At 39.8% G+C, this 25,272-nt stretch overlaps 1 protein-coding gene across 1 annotated transcript in view; it reads left to right on the forward strand.

Moving 5' to 3' along the window:
• Window positions 1-25,272, forward strand: part of LOC139721251 (ovostatin-like) — a 51,396-nt gene that overhangs the window by 21,666 nt on the left and 4,458 nt on the right. Inside the window, exons 16-27 of the mRNA XM_071632573.1 lie at window positions 2,884-3,127; window positions 3,731-3,832; window positions 4,636-4,780; window positions 5,251-5,354; window positions 6,403-6,454; window positions 7,075-7,167; window positions 14,604-14,776; window positions 15,622-15,876; window positions 17,868-17,942; window positions 18,379-18,538; window positions 19,082-19,296; window positions 23,053-23,274. Coding sequence (XP_071488674.1) covers window positions 2,884-3,127; window positions 3,731-3,832; window positions 4,636-4,780; window positions 5,251-5,354; window positions 6,403-6,454; window positions 7,075-7,167; window positions 14,604-14,776; window positions 15,622-15,876; window positions 17,868-17,942; window positions 18,379-18,538; window positions 19,082-19,296; window positions 23,053-23,274 — 1,840 coding nt within the window. The remainder of the gene's footprint in view (window positions 1-2,883; window positions 3,128-3,730; window positions 3,833-4,635; window positions 4,781-5,250; window positions 5,355-6,402; window positions 6,455-7,074; window positions 7,168-14,603; window positions 14,777-15,621; window positions 15,877-17,867; window positions 17,943-18,378; window positions 18,539-19,081; window positions 19,297-23,052; window positions 23,275-25,272) is intronic.

The following is a 25,272-nucleotide window of genomic DNA, read 5'->3' on the forward strand; positions in this document are numbered from 1 at the left end:
TACGCCGTTTTCTTGCGGGATATTTTGATTATAGCAAGCCGAGAGTGTGATGATATCAAAGGTCGTATGAGTGTACGATCTTTGATGGTATCCACAAAAGCAAAAAAGAAAAACAAAATTTACGTACCCCCTAGGCAATTACCCCTATGATTATAGTGTCTACGGGAATTATTCAACGCAAGGGTTGAATGCAAATGTCTACTGCACCAGTATTCGGCCACCAACGAGCGCAGCAACGTCCCCGGTGCAATTTTGCACCAACAGTGTAGAGCGCGATGCATTTTCAGCGGCCTTGCACACGCATTGACATTGAGCACGCATATCGTGCAGTGTGACTGCGACCGAGCAAAATGCTCCTCCAACGAAAAAAACAATCAATGTTAATTTGAAAAATCATCAAATATCAAAGGTCGTATGAGTGTACGATCTTTGATGGTATCCACAAAAGCAAAAAAGAAAAACAAAATTTACGTACCCCCTAGGCAATTACCCCTATGATTAGTGTCTACGGGAATTATTCAATGCAAGGGTTGAATGCAAATGTCTACTGCACCAGTATTCGGCCACCAACGAGCGCCGCAACGTCCCCGGTGCAATTTTGCACCAACAGTGTAGAGCGCGATGCATTTTCAGCGGCCTTGCACACGCATATACATTGAGCACGCATATCGTGCAGTGTGACTGCGACCGAGCAAAATGCTCCTCCAACGAAAAAAACAATCAATGTTAATTTGAAAAATCATCAAAATACGGGCCAGTTTGTGATGACGGAGAACGAACTTTCATAAATCTAGAAGGACATAGTCCCTCAAATAGGCCTAAACGTAAATTTCGGAATTCTTACGAACATTTGAGCAGCGAAGTCGGATCGTTGGGGAGTTTATGTCTTCGTATGGTAGCGGAAAATCGCAAAGTGAGAAACGGGAAATTTTCGGAATGGTCACTATACCATGGGGTCAAAACTTCAAGGTCACACAGAATTTGCAAGGGTCAACCGATTATCACCAAAATCTAATTGATTCTTTCCTGTCATTATCCAAACATTCCCTGAACATTTCGTGCAAATCCGTTTACCCGTTCTCTTGTTATCTTGTACACAAACAAACAAACAAACAAACAAACAAACAAACAAACATACAAACAAACAAACAAACAAACAAACAAACAAACAAACATACGGAACCCTTTACATAACCCCCTGCCGATTTTCATCGGCGTGGGTAAAAAGAATCAATGTTAATTTGAAAAATCACCAAATACGGGACAGTTTGTGACGACGGAGAGCGAACCCCGAACTTTCATAAATCAAGAAGGACACAGTTCCTCAAATAAACGTAAATTTCAAAATTCTTACGAATGGCGTTGAGCAGCGAAGTCGGATCGTTTGGGAGATACGCTTTTGTATATGGCGCGCCGATCGACCAACAACACTGTTTATCGGCGATAAACACTTTATCAAGCGATTAGGGTTAGGGGTTAGGGTTAGGGTTAGGGTTAGGTTATGGCCCATTTCGTGATATAAATTAAAATATTGATTTTATATGTAATTGAGTTATATGTTTGTAGATAAAGCTGTCTTCCCCTATTGGATGGGTTGATATAGCTATAATTGTCCTTAGATTAATGATTTCTAATGATAACGAAGGTTTGAGCCTGGCCAATAGAGGATAACACTCCGAAAGGGCCCATTTTGTGATATAAATGAAAATATCGATATTTTATACAATTGAGTTATATGTAATTGTAGAAAAAGCTGTCTTCCCCTATTGGCCGGGTTGGTATAGCTATAATTGTCCTTAGATAAATGATTTCTAATGATAACGAAGGTTTGAGCCCGGATAATAGGGGATAACTGTCCGAGAGGGCCCATTTTATAATATAAAAGAAATTATTACCTATACGAGCGATAAACTCTGTTTATCGAGCGATAAACTCTGTTTATCAAGATGAAGCTCTGTTTATCACACCTTTATCAACTGATAAACTGAATTTTTCTCGATAAACACCGTTTATCGGCGGTCGATAAACAGTGTTTATCACAAAAAACTCTGTTTATCGGTCGATCGATAAACATAGTTTTTCCTCGATAAACACTGTTTATCACTTGGTCGATAAATATAGTTTTTCTCGATAAACACTGTTTATCACTTGATAAACAGTGTTTTCGTTCGATAAACACTGTTTATCGCCGATAAACAGTGTTTTTTCAGTGTTTATCGCCGATAAACAGTGTTTTTCGGCGATGAACAGTTAATCAGCATTATTGATCAAATGGCGCGCCATATTTGTATGGTAGCGGAAAATCGCAAAGAAACGGAAAATGTTCGGAGTGGTCACTATACCATGGGGTCAAAACTTCAAGGTCACACAGAATTTGCAAGGGTCAACCGATTATCACCAAAATCTAATCGATTCTTTCCTGTCATTATCCAAACATTCCCTGAACATTTCGTGCAAATCCGTTTACCCGTTCTCTTGTTATCTTGTACACAAACAAACAAACATACAAACAAACAAACAAACAAACAAAAAAACAAACAAACAAACAAACATACGGAACCCTTTACATAACCCCCTGCCGATTACATCGGCGTGGGTAATAAAGATCCCGCTTCATTCAATTATCGGAAAGATTAGGGAACATGAACCCGGTGAAATATTCCCGCCTCACATCCAACTGGACCTAATGGAAGACCATCTAGTGCAGCTGGATCAATGAGCTATCCAGCCATCTCCTCAGATAGGAATGAAACAAGCAAGTAGCACATCCTTCTGAAAGGTATCTTCGGATTGACAATTAAGGATTTGTTGTCATTATATCCGTTATGCAATGTTAGTTGTATCATCTCTAAGAGTCAATTGTTGTTTGAATCTCTGTTATAGCGAGGAGAGTGGAACCGCAGACCTGAGTGTAACGGTACCCGATACTATCACTACTTGGGAGGGCAGCGGCTTCTGTGTGTCTACACGAACTGGCTTTGGCATCTCCGAACCCTTTTCCCTCAAAGCTACAAAACCTTTCTTCGCCGAATACATCCTTCCTTATTCCGTCATCAGATATGAGATAGTTGAGCTGAAAATAAATGTCTTTTACTATCATGAAACCGAGACTTCGAATTGCCTGCCTGTAAGTAGCAAAATGCTCAATTCGGTTATGCAATCTATCAATTTATTAACCTAGCCACCGCACAACTGGTGCTTTTTGTCTGATGCTTTAAGTGTGAAATGCATTTGTGTGTGTGTGTGTGTGTCTGTGTTCTATTTCAATGGCGAATCACGCAAAATACATTACGTTCCTGATGATAGTTTGGAAGCACGAAATCGAACATTCACATGAAATGACATACTGTCTATTAGAGAAGGGGGGAATATGATATCAAAATATGAAAATGGGTTAATTTTATTGACTTATAATGTGTGAATTTAATATACCGAAAATGAATGTCGGCTAAAAAAAAAAAAAAAAAAAAAAGACTTGCCACTTTATAGACCTCTTCTATCTAAACCTCCCCTTTAATCCACTATAGTCTATCCATTTCATTCCTTTACACTAGTAATCCCTTCATCCCGAGCCTCTTTCCTTTCACCAACGCACGTCCGCTTTAAACTTCCACCCCAATCATATTTGGCGTAAATAGTCTTCCTAGAATGACGTTGGGGGCTTATAACTATATACAACCATGACAAATTTAATACTAGACCTCCAAACTACCTCTCTCCACCTTCCTAGACCTTCAACCTACCCCTCTGCACCAGCCTAGACCTACAACCTACCCCTCTCCACCATGGGAGTAACCGACCGAAAAATGCTTCCGAACTATCGATAGAATCGGTAGATATGAAGCATGTTTTCATGCAAATTTTTCTCAGACATGCGTTATTCATACACGCATAAGGACTCATACGAAAGAAGAAAATATGGATATTTGGGTTATGAACTTTGTTTTTCGACAAAGCAACGTTAAAAGTCTGAAAATTCTTTTAAAGTCACAATTTGCGAGTGCAAATGAAAGTTTGACAGTACCACTGCTCGTTGTTTTAACTCAGTCATGCATGAACAATGAACATTAAGTTGTACATCAAATGAAAAAAGAAAAGTTTATCTTTCCATTCGTGTATATGTCATAAAGAAAATGTATGATTTCGATAGTAAAAAGTTGCACGGAAACTCGGTTTTGTTTTGTTTTTCTGGGACACGCTGTACAACACATATACCTATCCTGTTTAGTTGTGTGTTGTTGTTGTTGTTGCTTTTTTGAAGACAGAGTTATTGTTGTAGTTTTGGCTGCTTTTCTTGAATTATTGTCATTATAGTCTAAATATGTGTTCTATATAGGCCCTATGTCTTTTCATTTGTTTGTATTGTAATAAGGCCAACGTACGTAAATACGGTAGACACTTAAATAAGTCTGATCCTGGTAGTGCCTATAATCGATTAATATCATCTGTCTGGAGATGAGAATGAATGATAATGAAACGAGACTTGACGCATTCAAGCGTCTTTATAATCATACTAACCCAGTCGCCAAACCTCTTGAGCGACATAAGCAGAAAAGTCGAAAGTACAAGTGCACGATATAATCATAAGGGACTCGTAGTTACGTGGTGTCAGCATTCCAGATTTTGTGTTTCTAGATCAAAGTTGCCCTGGTCCCCACGGATAAATTCAACTTAACAGAAGGAGACAGCGTCCAACGCGCATGCGTATGTGGAAATTCAGAGCCAGCGCAGGTGATCTACGATATCCAGCCCCTCACCATAGGAGAGATCGACCTTGAAAGTGAGCTTAACTTGGAACAACTTGAATGCAGAGTATCACCTTGAAGTATCAAAATGTTAACAGATAATATCTTTTACTGTACGTCATTTCTGAAAACGCTATGAATTAATGGTTCACATAATGTTGTGGGTTATCGCATCAACTAAAGTCTGCACTTTCTGGTTAAGGTGTTTTAGTTTTCCCCTTTTCAGTGTAGTTTAGGAAAGGGTCGTGTAGGGTATTATTACTGAAAGCCGTTCCTTACGAGAAAAGAACATTCGGTGAAGAGAGGCGGGGAATTCAATTCATTATTCCAACTTATAACAGCAAAAATGTAGATGTCACTACCAGTATAATTCAACAATTCTTTCTATAAAAGAGGACTGCGAAATAAAGAATCATTATGTAAGTGAGGGACCATAAGCTTTGAATGATGAAGTTCACTATGATTGAAATACAAACCAGATCTCTTCTTACTTGATGTTATGCAGCTACTGTAGAAGTAATTGAAGGAGCGAGTAGCGTCTGTGGACAGCAACCAGTAAATGATGGCATTACATTCCGTGACGGATTGAGAAAGACTCTGCTAGTTGAGGTATGTTCTCAATATTTCTTTTCAAATAGCATTCATTGTATCTTTTTTCTGCTCTTGTCCTTCGCCTTGCTTCCTCGCTATTGATTCGTTTATTCACCTGTACATATCCATCCATCCATCTCTAAAATCTTGCTTGCTATCTCATACTTCCCGTAGCATTAAAACAAATTATTACGTTATTTCACTTTGTCTTTTTTTCAGTGGAATCAAGATGTCAAGCCATGTAAACATGGTAAAGAAGTTTGGAATGAACTGGAAAGTGTGTAGGATTACCTATTAAGTATTTTCTCAAGACGAAAACTGGTGCTCCGGGAGGATGATTTTAATGATATTATCATTATCTTTCTAGCTTACCTGACCCACAATTACACTTGTTTATTATTAGTGCTGCTCACCCTCCTACGCGCCGACTTTTGAGTGGCCTGTGTGTGTGTGTGTGTGTGTGTGTGTGTGTGCGTGTGTGCGTGTGTGTTTCCATTTTCTTTTCATTTTCCTTTCTATCTCGTGCGTAGAAACATCTCGACATTAATGTTTTGGAGATCTAAAGATTCTTCATTGCGTGCTCTGTATTGAATATTCATGAACGTAATGAAGTGTACTTTCATGCTCAATTTTATATTATGCTATCGATATAATCCATCGTTATTTCAAATCATGATATAGAAATTAAGCCTTGATAATTCAATGAGTTGTAAATTACATAATATAGTGGATAGAACTGATTCATTCGAAAGAATAGTTAATGCCAATTGGACAATCTCTCTTCATAAAAACTAATTTATGGAAGGTACAATAATTAATGATGGTATACACATTACAGGGCAGTGATCGAGAAGTTATGGGTCGCTTTCATGATTTAAGTTCCATAAATATGGGAAGGGAAAGGTAGGAGGTTGGGGGCAACAAGAAAGACATATATCTATCGGAGTAGGATCTAGCTTTATCCTTTTTTATGTGTTTATTTCGGTCTGTCCATATATCCAAAGAGAAGATTGTCTTTGATGTTGTCGTTGTGATATGAATACGTGTGATTAACTCTCATCTGCAGGCGGAAGGGGAAGAGATACAGGACACATTCAGCGCATACTTCTGTCCAAGTGGTAAGTATAGATATTGAACATATCTTCTTTTTTCGCTGACTGACTTTTCTTGCCTGTTCCCACGGTTTTGGTAAATTTGTTTACTTATGTATTTCATTGTATTATACTTTTTTTTCATTTACATAACGTTATTGCTTTGTGATTAACGCGTAACACTACTCTCACCCCTTTCATTTCTCCCTTTCTTGCCTCAGACTTTTCTGTACAAGACAATGAAATTCTGAATGAATATAATCATGATTACAAGAAAAATGTCTTGGTTAAGCGCATTACGGTTTTTACATGCATTTTTTCCTTTCCCTACGACCGCTGTTAGAAATGGAGGCAAAATGTTGCGACGTTCAAGAACAGTGCTTATCTCTGATTACTCATGTGTGATTCAGATTCCTTCGCCCCATTATTTTATCAACACTACGCGGGGTCCGCGCCATTTTTCTTTTACTATATTTTTTATGTTGTAATTGGTGGTATGTTTGTTTGTTTGTTTGTTTTTTGCTTGTTCTTTATTTTCCTTTGAGGCTAGCAGTATGTGTCTGACATTGGTACTTCTGTTATTTGTGTGTAAATCATGGATAGTAAGGGTATTGTTAACATTTTGTACTTTGAATGCATGACTTTAGAGAATGACAACTGCGTCTATGAGCATGATCTGCCTGTGAAAGTACCAAGGAATTATGTGGCGGACTCGGGGCGTGTCATCATACACCTATCTGGTAGGTCAATTGCGAGCTTACTGATACCTTACATCCACTACATTCAATCTTAATCTTGTTAATACATAGATACTAGGTGTTTCAAAAAACATTTCCCACTTTTGATCATTAATAATTCTGAAACTGTTCATCCGATAAAACTGTCATTGATATGAGTAATAGCTGAATAGTGTACAATTTTGTTGAAGGTAATTTAAATGTGAAAGCATAAATCAGTTTCATTAAATCTAAGATTGATTTTGAAGTAAGGTTTCAGATTTTGGTCAAATTTTAACCCTCTGTACAAAAATGAACTTTACACAGAAACCAATGATGTGTATGTGAGTGTGTGCTGAAAATGGCCCTGAACAATGGACATGCCTGAACCACCTGTTCACTAGGCGTCAGTCTCCCGCTCCCTGGCACATGGATGCTTAATTAATAATTCATGTTGATTGCCCTGGGCACTGCTAGTCTGAATTCATGCACGGTAAAGGGTAAAATGCATGCACATGGAAAAAGTGAGCACATGTTTCCATGCACTTGCAAACACCACATTTCATTCCAGCTGGCAATTATTTTCAAATTTTGCTTCACATATCACTAAATTTGGGATATAATTAAGCATAAATGATCTTAAGTTCCTCATTTTTATACAACTGTCTACTAATTAAATAATCTGACAAACTTTCGCTTTTTCGATAAAAAGAGATCATTCTTGGTAAAGAGGTCAGCAGCATTTATCATTGGGACGATTTGTTTACCAGTAGATTTGTTTAAGGCTCCATATACACAAGTGTATACTCTAATTGATTTTCTTTGCTTCCTGTCACCATGTTTACGATAGAACAGAAGGTATTCATTGTAATTTCGTTTTTCAGAAGTAGGGAGAGCACTGTCGCGACTCAAAGACAGTATCGGCAGGTGTTTGACTTTACACAGATACTGCCAGAGGCTGAATAAAGACTAGTTGTGACAGTGGAATTTCTCATGAATAAATAATGAAGCATTCAAACCCTGGCCATTGTTCAGGACCATTGTCAGGGTGTTAACCACACACTCCCATACACACCCATTGACCCCTGTGCATAGTGAGATTTTGAACAGAGGGTTGAAAATTGAGCAAAATCTGGAACCTAACCGTAAAATTAATCATGGATTTCATGAAACTGATTTATGCTTTCATATTTAAACCACCTTCAACCAAATTTTACAGTAATCAGCTATCACTCATATCAATGTCAGTGTTATCTGATATATATTTTATGAATTATCAAGAATCAAAAGTGGGAAATGTTTTTTGAAACACCTAGTACATAGTCAGAAAGGTAAATTATCGGTTGGGCTATTACCACTTGATCTAATCACCAGGTGGGCTAACACTAGTCGGGCTAAACCCAAGTGGGCTACAACCACTTCGTCTATTTACCATTACTATTCTTTCGTCTAATTTTCCCTTGGTCTAATATCCAGTTCGTCTAATGACCAGTTCGGCTAATACCACTTAGTCTAATTCTCAATTAGTCTAACACCACCTGGTCTAATTTCCACTTTGGCTAATTGCCACTACGTCTAATTTCCAAATGGTCTAATATTCACTTCGTCTACATGCCACTTGGTCTAATGTTCATTTGGGCTACACCCATTTCGGCTATTACCACTTGGTCTACATATCACTTTGTCCAACTTCCATTTCGTCTAATTGTCATTTGGTCTAATTACGACTTAGTCTAATTACCACGTGGGCTAATCGTCACTTGGTCTAATTTCCATTTCCATCTTACAGCAACCTAATACACAACTGATCATTGCAGAGTTGAGCGGGGGCTGGGTGCGGGAGGGGGGTATCCCCTTCCTACACCAGGGACTTTTTCAAAAATCTGTCTACAAGACTTGTATTTCAGAGCATCCAAAATGGCATATAATTGCGCTTTATGAATTGTTTTTGACGGAATTCCACATGCGTAAATATACAGTGCGTCCCAATAAAAAGGAAACCGGAATTGTCAGTTATTTTCCCAGTAAAATAGAACAATTCATGTCATATAATATATATTATCATAAAGTTTATATCTTCCTCTTTTAATATGACACTTAAAGTGTATTCATTGATGAGCAAGGAGAGTTTAAAATTTGAATGTCAAAATCAAGTTGCACAGTATAAATGGTCATCAAGATTTGAAAGGATGCTGCAACGTTTGTTAACAAAGGGAGGGCTCATTAGCAATTCTTTCACCAAATTTCTCAATGAGAATGAATAGGGTTTTAAGTACAAGCTTTCACTTGCGTGCCTGACCATGTAGCTAACAACACAGCAAAGAGTTTTCCTTGTAGGAGCCATGAGGGGTAGAGCACAGATGTGCGTGGACAGGCATGGTGGACATGTTGAGCGACCTTAATCATGTGGGACTGTTTCAAGTCGATAAAACACGCAAAAAATGCATCAAATTGCACCATTTACAACATCAAAATGCGAAAAGTTCTCACCGTGGGAGGGGGAATCCCCCTCCCACACCTCTCCCCCCCCCCCCCCCCTCGCTTGCTTCGCTCCCTTGCATCTAACCGCTCCCCCTAAGATCAAATTCTTGCTATACCGGTGATGGGCCCCACTGATTAGTAGGCCTTCACAGTAATCTCGCAAAGGTAGAGCAAGAGCTAGAATACCACGATTTACTCATTCAATGATATACTGATATTTCATTTTCTTATTTATTTTTTTTATTTCACCAACAGTGTGCACCATATCGCTGAATTTCAGGTCTGGAAATGCAAAATCTTCCTCGTGTGGGAGGGGGGACACCCCCTCCCACAATCTCCCTCCGCTCGGTCGCTCTGCTCCCTCGCACAGATATTTCAAAAAGAAAAAAAGTCTTTATACTTTTAAGGTCTGATTTTTCACTGAAAGTCATCTGACAAGCAAAATAAAGAAAAAGGAAAATCGATATTTCATATTTCATATTTTTGCTGCCATTTTCCCCCCACTTTACATTTCATGCAAAAGAGTGGGACATTCGATCCCTGTAAAGTGTGTGTGGGGGGGAGGGGCACCAAGCTTTTCTCTCCCCCCCCCCCCCCCCCCCCACGGTGCGCCGGTCCGGTTATGGGCTTGTAATTGTGGTGATGGTGACTATCGCCGATCATCCCCCACTCCTCAGTACAGATTTACGCCGTTGCTATAGGGCCTAGTACTAAATATTGGAAAAAATGAATGAATAAAAGTAAATAATTCAAACCCAATTAATACAATTCTTCATCCGGACCCTTTCAAGGAAAAAGATAATTAACCATTTCACCTCTTTACGCAATATTGAACTTGAAATATAAATCTGTTTTTGAGCCAACTTAATTACCATATTAATCGACACCTAGAATCAGTAGTCTAGAATATGTGGTAGCCCAACTGGTCATTAGCCAAAGTGAGAATTAGACCAAATGATGATTAGACGAACTGGCAATTAGACCAGGTGGCTATTAGATTAAATGAAAATAGACTAAGTGTAAATTAGACCAAGTGAGAATTAGCCCAAGTGGTTATAAGACCATCTGGTTATTAGACCAAATGGGAAAAGACCAACTGGCAATAGACCAACTGGTGTTAGACCAACTGAACATGAGACGAACTGATATCAGACCAAGTGCAATTAGACCTATAGTGACAAAAAGATACATTAGACCAACTGGCAATTAGACTAAATGGGAATTAGACAAAGTGACGATTAGCCCTAGTGGTCATTAGACCAACTGGTTATTAGACCATGTGGCAAGTAGACCAAGTGAGAATTGGGGGGGGGGGGAGAAAAGCTTGGTGCCCCTCCCCCCCCCCCCCCCCCACACACACACTTTACAGGGATCGAATGTCCCACTCTCTCGCATGAAATGTAAAGTGGGAGGAAAATGGCAGCAAAAATATGAAATATAAAATATATTTTCTTTTTTTATTTTGCTTGTCAGATGACTTTCGGTGGAAAATCAGACCTTAAAAGTATGAAGACCTTTTTTCTTTTTGAAATATCTCGAGGGAGCGGAGCGACCGAGCGGGGGGAGATTATGGGAGGGGGGTATCCCCCTCCCTCCCACACGAGGAAGATTTTGCATTTCCAGACCTGAAATTCAGCGATATGGTGCACACTTTTGGTAAAATATTGGATTTTCTTTTTTTTTTTTAAGTAAGAAAATGAAATATTAGTGTATCATTGCATGAGTAAATCGTGGTATTTTAGCTCTTGCTCTGCCTGTGCGAGATTATACTGTGAAGGCCTACTAATCAGTGGGGCCCATCACCGGTGTAGCAAGAATTTGATCTTAGGGGGAGCGGTTAGATGCGAAGGAGTGAAGCAAGCGAGGGGGGAGGTGTGGGAGGGGGGATTCCCCCTCCCACGGTGAGAACTTTTTGCATTTTGATGTTGTAAATGGTGCAATTTGATGCATTTTTTGCGTGTTTTATCGACTTGAAACAGTCCCACATGATTAAGGTCGCTCAACATGTCCACCGTGCCTGTCCACGCACATCTGTGCTCTACCCCTCATGGCTCCTACTAGGAAAACTTTTTGCTATGTTGTTAGCTGCATGGTCAGGACGCAAGTGAAAGCTTGTACTTAAAACCGTATTCATTCTCATTGGGAAATCTGGTGAAAGAATTGCTAATGAGCCCTCCCTTTGTTAACAAACGTTGCAGCATCCTTTCAAATCTTGATGACCATATATTATACTGTGCAACTTGATTTTGACATTCAAATTTTAAACTCTCCTTGCTCGTCAATGAATACACTGTAAGTGTCATATTAAAAGAGGAAGATATAAACTTTATGATAATATATATTACATGACATGAATTGTTCTATTTTACTGGGAAAATAACTGACAATTCCGGTTTCCTTTTTATTGGGACGCACTGTATATTTACGCCTGTGGTTCCGTCGAAAACAATTTATAAAGCGCAATTATATACAATTTTGGATGCTCTGAAATACAAGTCTTGTAGACAGATTTTTGAAAAAGTCCCTGGTGTAGGAAGGGGATATCCCCCTCCCGCACCCTCCCCGCGCTCAACTCTGCAATGATCAGTTGTGTATTAGGTTGCTGTAAGATGGCTGTAAGATAAAAACACTCGCATGTGTGTGTATCATAGAGTTGCATAATATATAACGGTTGTTAACACTTCCTTTTTTAAATCTATGGTTATGTTTCTTATTTAGACCAAGTGGCATTAGACTACTAGTAAGTGAGAATTAGCCAAAATGGAAATTAGACCAAGTGGTGTTAGACTAACTGAGAATTAGACTAAGTGGTATTAGCCGAACTGGTCATTAGACGAACTGGATATTAGACCAAGTGGAAATTAGACTAAATGGTAAATAGACGAAGTGGTTCTAGCCCAATTGGGTTTAGCCCGAATGGTGTTAGCCCACCTGGTGATTAGACCAAGTGGTAATAGCCCAACCGATAATTTACCGAAAAAAATGTGGTCACCATGGCGACGCATTACTCAACACTGAAAAGTGATAGAATTTACACATCTATGATCTATTCCGGTCTTATACAGAGCGTATAAAAAAAAAGGTAATCCAACTTTGGAGGGCTATCATTTCTTAATTGTCAGCTATGAAGAGCACAATGTTAGTTGTGAGGAAAGGGGAACTCTTCCTCTTTCCAATGATACCTAATTATGTTGACAATTGTCGTGTATGACTGAGCACATGAACCTTAAAGACAATAATGACAAATTGCACTTTTTCCAAGTTTGCGTGTACTGTGGAGGAACAATGCATGTCTGGCTGTATGGATGATATCTGTCAATGAAAGTTGCCAAATAGGCCAGCCTGTACGAATTGTCAACATAATTAGGTATCATTGGAAAGAGGAAGAGTTCCCCTTTCCTCACAACTAACATTGTGCTCTAACAACAATGTTAGTTGTGAGGAAAGGGGAACTCTTCCTCTTTCCAGTGATACCTAATTATGTTGACAATTGTCGTGTATGACTGAGCACATGAACCTTAAAGACAATAATGACAAATTGCACGTTTTCCAAGTTTGCGTGTACTGTGGAGGAACAATGCATGTCTGGCTGTATGGATGATATCTGTCAATGAAAGTTGCCAAATAGGCCAGCCTGTACGAATGCAGGTTTGTGTTTAGGATTTGTGTTTAGGGTTTGTGTTTAGGTTTTCTTTACATTTTATGGTCCATAACCTTTAACATGGCCTTTCGTCCGATAACTTGGTCGCTCCCAAAGACGCCAACCCACACAATCCATTTTCTCTGATCATATTCAACACATGGCTCCCAGTGACAAACCATGTCTTGAATATGAAGACAGTAAAATGGATACGCCTTAATGGGAAGGACCAAGTTATCGACAACACGGCCATGTTGAAGGCTATGAACCATAAAAGGTTAGAAGAAACCCTAAAACACGAATCTGCAGTCGTGCAGGCTGGCCCGATGATTTGACCACTTTCATTGACACATGCCATCCATGCAGTGAGACATGCATTGTTCCTTCGCAATAACACGCAAACTTGGAAAAAGTGCAATTTGCCATTGTTGTCTTTCAACATAATCAGGTATCAATAGAAAGAGGAAGAGTTCCCCTTTCCTCACAACTAACATTGTGCTCCTTATAGCTGACAATGAATAAGAAATGGTAGCCCTCCAAAGTTGGATTACCTTTTTTTTTTGACACGCTCTGTATACCAAACCTCGAATCAAATGCCTAAAACCTTAGCTAACTCATTCCACAACATATACTTTCCATTCATACAGCTGTACTTTTATATAATTTACATTTGAAGAAAAGATACTGTTTTCATGGCACACGTTGTACTAGCTGTAGCGGCCAAATGTGTGAAATTTCATGTCAAACGCTCTAAGAATTTGGAGCCAGGTCAATTCACACATTTTTATATGATTTGTATAAGAGTTGCTGTTGCCATGGCAGCGCATTATGCGATCCTGACGAAAAGGCGTCGTGTGCAGCTACCTATGACAGCAACCACACCTGCCAAACCTGGGGTCAGGTACCCAAAAAACCGAGGGAGCTAGGTCAATCCACATATTTTGAAAGGATATGCATACAAACTTGCGTATGTAAATACATATGCGTAAATACAGAAACTCTCATATAGCATGAGACCATGAGAAGTGGATAATTGAAATAAAGTTCAACGAAAATGTTACGTATTGATTAAGTAAATAGCGTTGAAACCAACTAATCATCCTATAGGCACAAGATACGCAGTTACGGAATATGACCGGACTGAATGGGCTTAATCATCTTTTTTTTAAAGATACCATGAAATATATTGTGTGTGAAAGTGACAGAAAGAGAGCTGGGAAGAGTTCACACACCAATGCCAAAGCGACCCACCAACCCGTCCCCCTTCTGGTCTAAAAGATATTATAATAGTGTTCCACGATGAGGCTCGTTCAACTTTGTCTGTCTACTGTCCACTCAGGGGACCTGATGAGCGCTAGTCTAAGCAACATTGACCAACTCCTAAGGATACCGTATGGGTGTGGCGAGCAAAACATGATTGGCTTCGTCCCAAACATCTTCGCCTTGCAGTACCTCGAGTCCTCTGGCCAGGCCACACCTGCTCACTACATCAAGGGCAGGAGGAACATGAGGGTATTCAACATTAGCATTTTACGCGTAACAATGCCTACATCAGGGGCGGAACCAGGAATTCCGTAAAGAGGGGCGCGTTTACAAAATTAAAGGGGGGCGCACGCACCCCTCCCCCCATTTTTTTCTTTTTATTTCTTTTGTTTCAACAAAAAAATAAAAGGGGGGCGTGCGCCGGTTGCGGTCCTCCCTGGATCCGCCCCTGTACATGGCAAAGGCTGGATAATTCGGCACCTCGTAAATCCGCAAAGATATCTAGTTAGGAATTTTCTCGTTTACTGCTACAACTTTCATTGTGAATTGCTCAAAGAAAATGCAGTCTGTTAGTAAATAGGCGCAATATTTTATAATAATCATATGAAAGCTGTACAACAACACCAAAATAACTCAAATATTCAAAATTGTTCCTATTTCATATCAAGGCATAAGATACTTTTGTGACACATGTCACTTGCACAAGTTTTATTAGAAGCACACTGTTGTGGTAAACTAACTTGGTTTATCACTTTGTTGCCTAAAATTCACTTCATCTAAATGTGAAGCCGATTTTTCCATGTGTAGCGTTCAAACCTTTTAAATTCTTGTTTATTTTCCAGATAAACTTGAGAAAATTGTACGAATGTAATTGATAACTTATACTCTTTTGACCAAAAGAGAAAAAAAAACAGTAACCCCACAACAGAGATAATTGATGTCTGATGATTTCATTTAGGCTTTTCTGGAAGCACATGAATAATGTACGTGTGTTCGCACAACTTATAATCATGTATAATACTGAGTGTCGATGTATATTTAGGCAAGGTTGTATCATGCATTTCTTTGCGGGTTTCTGTCATGTGGTCTTTCAGAAAGGTTATCAGTCTCAGCTGAAGTACAGGCTGACAATCAGAGGTTACCTTGGTTCCTACTCGGCATTCGGCAACAGTGACAGGGAGGGGAGCGCTTGGTTGACAGCATACGTTGTGCGCTCGTTTGCTCAGGCCAGTAGGTTTATCACCGTCGACAAAGCGGACCTCGATATTAGCATCGCCTGGTTGAAAACTTTGCAGGATAGAAGCGGCTGTTTCCAGACATCCGGGCGTGTCATCCACAAGGAAATGCAGGTCCTGCCAGTACTTCGGTGCTACATAATTTTATGTTGTTCTGAGTAGTCTGACCCTTTTGACATGACATTAACAAAGATGGCACTGGTTTATTGTATTGTTGCCTTAGCACGGCGGGTGAATGTATATTTTCACATTTCTCTAGAAGGATTGTCAGTTGGAAAAATTTGAGGTGAAAACTTTTTTGTGCAGTAATGGGTAGCATGTTCAAGTTTTTGGTTGCTATTTTTTCTTTGTGTTGTAAATAGTTGTCGGAGCGATTAAAACAAAGAATTCATCGTCCCTTCTTATCAATTCCCATGCTATCATGCTAGTTGTCCTCCGTGCAAGTCCTTTTGGTTCCCACTTAGCCGAGTTATAGTGCCGAGCTTTGGCGAGTTGTGGCGAGTTGCCTCAAAGGGGCACTCGCAATAACTCGCGTAAAGCTCTTCATGTAACTCGGGATAACTCGCGACAACTCGCATAACTCGTAGTGAATCTGCAAAACTCTTCGTGAACTCGCGAGTGGTTCAAAAATTTTTGAACATGTTCAAAATTTTCCTTAACCCGAAGTAACTCGTGCTGAACTCTTTTAAACTCGTAATATACTCGTACTACTCGTAACAAACTCTCAATACTCGGACGAAGCTCGCGACGAACTCTTCGTAACTCACCACCTTCAAGTATATACCCGAGTTCTGCTCGAGTTTTGAAGAGTGCGATACGAGCACTACAACCCTACTACCAGTATGTAAATTGCCCTCGAGCTAAGCGCGATTTTAGATCGAGCTCTGCGACTTACAACGAGTTTTGTATTAGCTTATTCAGAATGATTCAGAATGCATTGCACTGACCTATCAATATGGAATTATTCACCTTTTCCCAGCGTTTTCAAGACAGGAGACATTCATTCAACCCTAAACGCACGTGCACGTGCACAAATAGGTCATTGCCATCACATTTCAAAAACTACATAAAAATTAAGACACACACACAAAAAAAAACATGCCGCTGCTCAAGAAATCCAAGAAAAAACCGGAGAAGGAAATGGATATCAATCAAGAAATGGTAGAAGTAGAGATAGAAGAGCAGGAAGAGACAATAGAAACAGAAGAGATCACTCGTGATGAGCTGCAGAGGCAGTCAGAAGACAAGCCTCTGAACAATATTAGACCCACAATAGGACAGGTCAAGAAAATGGGAGGAAAAAATCCCACTAGAGGCCAAACAGCAGGGATTGCGCGAACTCCTAACGGGCTCGTAACAAGCTCTTTATAACTCGATGAAAGCTCGGTTTAAGTCGTACACAGGTCATCACAACTCTCACCAATATCGGTGTGACTCGTATCACGCTCGGATCACTCGTACAGCTATCGTGGTAAACTCGATGTTGCCTCGTAGATCACTCATGTGCAGCTCATTAAAATTGACAAATTTCACGCGAGTTCACGCGAGTTCAAGCTCGCGCAGCTCGGCACAACTCGAGACTCCAACTCGGCTAAGTGGGAACCTTGCTTAAAGCACTACAGCTCAAACGAAATAATTCTACTCTTTAATGGGCTTTGAAAAATGATACAATGTGTATTCACCTTTTTCTGTGGTTTATGTGAGATTTCAGCATCCTTTATATCAACACCCTTTTGTTATCATAAAACGGTCATTATAAAAGAGCCGTACTCAAAACATTACGAAGATAATTTGTTGTTTTGTTTTGTTTTCTAGTTTATCTGATATGTTAATGACATGGATAAATGATATGAATAAAGAGTAATACGAATTTTTTAATCATTTTGAAGCACCTCCTAAGAATAGTGGCATGAAATATGCAGGTAATGATATATGCTTGTTGAACAGAAGGAGTTCAGTAATGATCCCATGATATAACTACAGACTGATAAACATTCCGTTCAGAGGTCATTTTTTAAAGCTGGATCCTTTTTTATGCCTCCGCCACGAAGTGGTGCCGGAGGCATTATGTTTTCGGGTTGTTTCTTTTTCTTTTTTTCTATTAGGGTGGTGTGAATGACGGGAAATCTCTGACTGCCTTCATTCTTGTTAGCTTCCTTGAGGCCGGTGTAGATGTACAGGTATGAATAACAGGATGGGTGGTTTCTGGTTCCTCTACTTCATTAACAATGGTCAACTAGCTTGATACATGTTGATTGCCAAGTCTTATGGTTTATATTGTCTTAGATCTGGTTGAAGATTGGTAAAAATACCAGATATTAGTGTCATTGAATGAGGTACTTGGTTGACATTATCATTTTTCTTCTAACTGAATGGAGAAGTTTTAGAATCACTCACACCTAACTGGCTGACCACTGGAAGAAGAAAAAGATGTGATGCGGAATTCTTATAGATTCCACACCTAACTTGCTGACTACTATTAGAATGAAACAGAAACGCTAAAATACCGCACCTGAGTGGCTGACCTGTGAATGATAAAGAAATGTTAGAATCCCACAGATGAGTAAGAAATGTCACAACCCCACAACTAACTCTATGAATAACCTCTTTATAAAGGACTCCTCGATCCAAGGTGCACTAAGATGTGTGGCTGGTGATATTGCGTCCATCACTGACACTTACGCTGCTGCTCTCATTGCCTATGGCCTGAGTGTGGCCAACGACTCGCGGACTGCTGATGTTCTCCAATTGCTTGAGAGCAGGGCCAAGAACGAAGGTATCCATTCCATCTCATCATAATCGTAAAATAGTATGCGTGTTTATTGCATTGATATCAGGACTTGATATCAGAGGTCGCTTAAAAATTGATGTCGGGCCACCAAACTTCCAAAAAGGCTATCTGTTGTTGAACAGATCGCATGCAACTAAGATTCAAAATTATTTTTGTGTTGCTTTTCATTTCGGGCCCCTTCATTTCTTTTATAAGCTACCAACATTTCAAATGTTACGATATAAGTGACCCGAGTAGGCCACCTGGGCGAATAGTTATATATCGATGTTGATTAGGATACAAAGTAAAAACAGAGACAGACGCATAACGTAACATTGATAGTGATTGATTATGCAATGATTATTAGTAACTATTTCATACTGTTAACCAAACATCAAACGTTAGAAGTGGGTGATCCGATGTATCTGGAAATTTCAAGTTTTGAGCCCAAATGAGTCACGAGCCCAAATATAGAGTCACGATTCACGTGACTCTATAATATCGTATCGCTGTAATCTCAAAACGTCATAATTACGATATTTATTTCAGGAGGTGTGAAATGGTGGGAGAGTAACAGGGTAGCGAAACCCTCTAACTCTTATCGACATGTCGCAAGGGCGGCTGCGCTAAACGTGGAGATGACATCCTACGTGCTGCTAACCTACGTCAATCAGTATAAGAGTGAGGCCGTGGCTAGAGGTGCTCCATTGGCCAAATGGCTGACTAGTCAACAAAACGCGAGAGGTGGATTTTACTCCAGTCAGGTCAATATGCATGATTAATTTGTTTCATTTCCTTCTTCTTTTACAAAACATACATAATAGTATAAGATCCTTGCAAGTTCACTTGAATTTGAATCTGAAATCCTGTATGTGGGTAGTCTATTTCCAGACAATCAATTACAGGAATCATTAATCACAAAGGGATGTGCAGTAATACACTCGACTTTTAAATTCTCTCTCGTATCATTATAGTTTGTTGGTACTGAAAGGGTTACGGTCCCCCCCCCCCCTCCCCCCGTCTCCGCTACGATTATCAAAAATCGACAAAGTCCGGCGGATCGTGGCTTGATCGCTTTATATCTTCTCCTTCGTATCTGGAGCGGTTCAGAAGCGCGGAGGGTCGCCACCATCGCCATGGTCGGCGACCTCGCTACGGAAGTTTTAAACATGTCCAAAACTTCCGTAAGGCCCTCATCTCCATAGGAAGGCGACCATGGCGACCATGGCGATCTGTGACGATTTAACAAATCGCGCCGTGATCGCCGTCCGTCTCCATTTTTGGCCTCCGAGTCGATTACACTACGGTTTCTCTACGCTCAACCTACGCTGTAGGCGATAGTGCCACGACAATGCTACGACGCTGCCACGTTTTTGCCCCAAGCCGACGAGACACGCTGCTTCTGCAATCAAAGCGATCGTATTGCGATAATATTCGTACGCTTATCAAGACCTCGCTGCAACAGTGATACGATCGGAGAGACAGTGATACGTTTACGCCGGGCTCATGCTACGATTTCAAGCAATCAGGGTATTAAATGGGTTTCATGATTGAATTTCTTCAGGCAGATGTCAGTGTCAAACCAACATGGATATGCAGAATACGGTTTTACCTTTACATCCTTGCATTCTAGAATACACCAGTTAGAACCTGATGTGAAATTGCACTATTAGGTAAGTAATCTATTCAATTAAAATGGTAAAATGTGTTAATAATATTAAAGAACCGGCTTACGAGCAAACTATAAATCGTATCCTACAATTATGAAGATATGTTTGAAAAGATTACAACTTAATATACTTTCATTGACTTGCAATGGTATATGACAAACAATCTAATAAACAGAGTAGATTCGTACTGAGTGTACGTGGAAAATGAATTTTATACGCTTTTCTCCATGTCCACCTTCCTGGTCTGTGCATCACTTTCTTTCGTTCATGGTTAGTTCCTGTTACGTAATACTGTAAAAGTGGTAATTTTCATGGGCGATGGGGGTCGCTTTCGATGCGCTTGAGTTACGCCTAACGCGTTGCTTCCCCGTCAGAGTTACGAATGTGGCGATTTCAATGCGCTCGTGAGGCGATTGTGATACGCTCTAAAACCACGGCGACCTCGCTACGGAAGTTTTGGACATGTTCAAAACTTCCGTAGCGAGGTCACCGACCATGGCGATAGTGGCGACCCTCCGTGCTCCTGAACCGCTCAAGATACAATGGAGAAGATTTAAAACGATCAAGGAACGATCCGCCGCGTTTTGTCGATTTTAGATGATCGTAGCGGAATCGCCGTCTAGTGAGATGGGGGTATAACGAGTCGCCGTGGTTTTAGAGCGTATCACAATAGCCTCACGAGCGCATTAAAAGCGCCACATTCGTAATTCTGACGAGGTAGCAACGCGTTCGGCGTAACTCAAGCGCATCGAAAGCGGCCCCCATCGGCCATGAAAATTACCATTTTTACAGTATTACGAAACAGGAACCAACCATGAACGAAAGAAAGTGATACACAGACAGGAAGGTGGACGTCGAGAAAAACGTGCAAAATTCATTTTTCCAGTACGATTCTACTCTGTTTATCAAATTGTTTGTTTGTCATATACCATTGCAAGTCAATGAAAGTAAATTAAGTTGTAATCTTTTCAAATAAATCTTCATAAAATTGTTTCATTGTAGGATACGCTTTGTAGTTTGCTCGTAAGCCTGTTCTTTGATATTATATACATATTTTACCCTTGTAATTGAATGGATGACATAACCAATAGTGCAATGTCACATCAAGTTCTAATTGGTGTGTTATAGAATGCTAAGATGTAAGGGTAAAACCATATTCTACATATCCATGTTTGTTTGACACCACACCTGCCTGAAGAAATTCAATCATGAAACCCATTTTATACCCTGATCGCTTGAGAACGTTGCATGAGCCCGGCGTAAACGTATCACTGTCGCTCCGATCGTATCACTCTTGTAGCGAGGTCTTAAATAAGCATACGAATATCGCAACACAGTCGGTTCGATCGCAGAAGCAGCACATTTCGTCGGTCTGGAAATGCGGCAACAACGTGGCAGAGTAGTATTATCATCGTGGCGCTATCGCCTACAGCGCAAGTTGAGCGTGAAGAAACAGTAGTGTAGTCGCCTCGGAGGCCACAAATGGAGACGGACGGCGATCTTGCCATGATTTGTAAATTTTCCACAGATCGTCATGGTCGCCTTCCTAGTGAGATGGGGGCCACACTTCGGAATCTGCGCCTCTTCAATTTGTGTCAATGAAAATCCGTATTTATTATGCAAACCCTGACTGCATGTCAGGAGATAATGGAGATAATCAGCATGGTCAAATCGTTGATTCATGGATACGAATGACAAATTTATCAAGAGCCCGATATGAGCAGGTGCACAAAACAATTTGCATTATCATAACCACTCACGGTCGAAAAAAGTTCAAATAGCACAATAAGCAAGTGCACACGAGCTTAAGAGTGCTGTGTGAGAGAGAGCGACATTCTGCAATTAGCCAAGGTGTTTTTTGCTTCATTCACCAAGTTCTGACTTCTGAGGGAATTATGTTGTAGAAATAACCATGGCATAAATCCTCATTGGATTCGCACTTTTAGATTTACATTGCATACCCCATATTCCATGGATCTGGTTAAATCTATTAAATCTTTGATATCCAAAAAAAAATCACCCAATTTGAGACTGAATGTAACAATGTATAATATCCCGACATGTGGGGCGGATTTCCAAATCAGTCATAAAATTGGTAATTAAAACAGGGTTTTGACAATTCTTTAACCGACAACAACGAAAGGCTCGAAGGAAAGCCAGGTTTTTGCGCTCTATCTGATGTGGCACTAAAATTAGTATAACATCTTTGAAAGACACAGCACCAAGCCACACACATACAAAAAAAAAGAAGAATGTAACATGTGATATTGGATTGCGAGTATCTTATGGGACCTCGCAATTATTTTTCTAGACTCCCCGCGTAGACAGTGCCATAACATATGGAATTAATCAATCGGCCTACTTATAAAAAAAAAAAAAAATGGGAGGATTCCACGATTACTATCATCCAACTTTCACAGAATATATCAGCTTAATATTTCTGCATTGAAGTTGATGAACTGTTCTGAATTGAATTCTCCTCCTTTTCTTCTTTTTTTTTTTTTTTGAGAGAAGACTGGATATGGAAAGAAATCTTTCAAAACTTTCATACCGGCGCAAAGCAACTTGTTGAAAATTTCCTCGTTCAGACGGAGAAGGTAACTGTCTTGGTGCCTTGGGTCAGGTGGAAAAGAAAAATAAAACGAGAAGAGACATCGCCGTTTTGCGAGTTTAATGTCGCCATCTCACCTTGGCGCCCTACATGGAGCGCCTATACGCTAATGGTGAGAGAAAGCATTCAGTTAAGAATTACAGGCTTGTTCTTGCTCCTGATGGGTTTACCTATGTTTAGTTGTGTACTTTTCGACTAAAATGATTAATGTGATACACGTTTCTTATCTGACATATTAGGATACTGTGGTGGCAATTCATGCTCTTGCTACCTACGCAACGCTGATCTTTGGAAAGGGGTCTAGCGTGGCCATGTCTATCCATACCAACCCAGGTCAAATTTTCCAGACCTTGATGACGGTTACGGAAGAAAACCGGCTCGTACAACAGAGAAGAGATCTTGCTGACTACCCTGAGGCTATCAAGTTCAGGGCCGTAGGGGGAGGCTGTGCTCTTCTTTCGGTAAAATATGTTGGGTATTCTAAGCCACATTTTGAGACAAGGCGTATGCTAGGTTCCATGCCCTTTGCTCCTGCGGCAATTTTTCCCATGAGATATCTGCATGCTGAGCTAAACATCGATAAGACCTACTGACAAACATTAACCTAACCCTAATCCTAATCTTCACACCAAACTAAATCTACACAACCCTATCACGAGCCTAACACTAAACCTAAGTCCTTGGAGGAAATAAGACTGGAGCAATTGTCGCAGGAGTAAATGACGTGTCGCCATCATGCCAAACGTAATGAATTTCATCAGACATGGGGTTACAAAGCAATAACAAAGCAAAACCTTACAGACCATACAGTAGTCTCTGGAGTGCCTTGTCAATAGCACGTTACAGATAACAATGAGTATAGCGGAAGTGATATTTATGATTTGGTGAGTTCATTCTATTATCATGTCCCATACACGCGATGCAATAGATTCGTATGGTAGATTCAACAGGTAAATATAACAAATAGTGTGAATTGTTTGTGATGATACGGGGCAGTGCTAAATTTTCTTTCGACAATCTAAAAACTACTTAAACATCCTACCAGAACCCTACAATTCACCGATATAAAGTTCTTATAGGATAGGTTGAAGTCAGTAATACGGGTGCTTGATATCGTCTGTTGTTGGTATCATGGCAAGGCACTGAGTGATGATAGAACGAATAGTCTTAAGACGATCATCATTTACTATTGACGACTCGGTTACCAGATTGAGGCTGGTCCTATGGTTATGACGACTGAAAACTGCTAGTTTGACCACAATATAGACTATAGCTGATGTCTTGCTGCGTTCCCTTAGGTTTGAAAAAAAAAAAGATGGAAAGAAAAAACGGAAGGAAAGTAAAGCCCTTCAAATACAACTCTCAGAGGACAAAAGTTAAGTTCGAGGTGAGCTGGTAGTTTGTAGGGAAGAAGACAAGTGCTACCTCGATTATTAGCATTGACTATAGTTTCATTTGGATTTTGGAGTAAGATATAAATAAATCTTATATCTACGAATAAAGATGAGTTTTAGACTGCGACCATTCTATACTTTCCTTCCAGTCATGATTTCGTTATAAACAAAAAACAAAAAAACAAGAGCGTGTCGGTTACCAGTCAGTGTTTCCACTTCATTGCAGGTTTTAAATATGGTGAGATATAATAATATCATACACTGTACTATCATCATACCCAAAATATCCATCAAAAAAGTCAATGATTATGATCACTGGGTATAATGATTATGCAATATGGCATCATGGGGGCAGAATGGACTCTTTGGTGATCAGGGAAAACTGTAAAGAAAGCTGTCAACATTGGGACAGGCTGGAAACATTATTTTGTGTATAAAGTTGGTCGATTTTGCAGTATATGTCTGTGAATCACACTTATGAAGAATTTCCGAACTTGACACACGATATCTTGGCATGCGTGCGGGACCTTATTAATCAAGCTATAGCAAAACAAAGTAGAGCCTATGTTATTGCTCTATACAACACTTTACTTATCTGAGTTAGGCGTTGTGGATCGAGCTATACGTGCAATTTTCCTAGACTTGTAGGGATGTTATGATACCAGAGCCTGATCAAAACATTTGTGCTTTATTTGATGCAACTGCATTAAACCCTTTCCTAGTGTCCTCTAAGATGTCTGTAAACACTGTAAACACTTTATACATAAACTTATGCTTTGTAACATATACATGACTTGTTTGTATATCCATAGTACGGTTCATGTGCCCTTGTAAATAGTATATATAATTATGGTGTTTTTGTTATATTTCACTCAGCCTTATCTTTGATATCATTTTGTCTATAATCTGTAGGGGGACTACATTTAACAAGCAGTGCTTCTAAGTAGTCCCCTCCACATTTGTATATGGTGTTATTCTATCTCAGAATATCACTATATCTTGTATATACATGTAACATACTGTGTATAGTTTTGATATAATGTCCACTATGTGTTATACCCTGTA

This window comes from Diadema antillarum, unplaced genomic scaffold, assembly GCF_040938485.1.
Source record: "Diadema antillarum isolate AM-2024a unplaced genomic scaffold, OU_Dant_1.0 scf00000141, whole genome shotgun sequence".
In the NCBI taxonomy this organism is placed as follows: Eukaryota; Metazoa; Echinodermata; class Echinoidea; order Diadematoida; family Diadematidae; genus Diadema; species Diadema antillarum.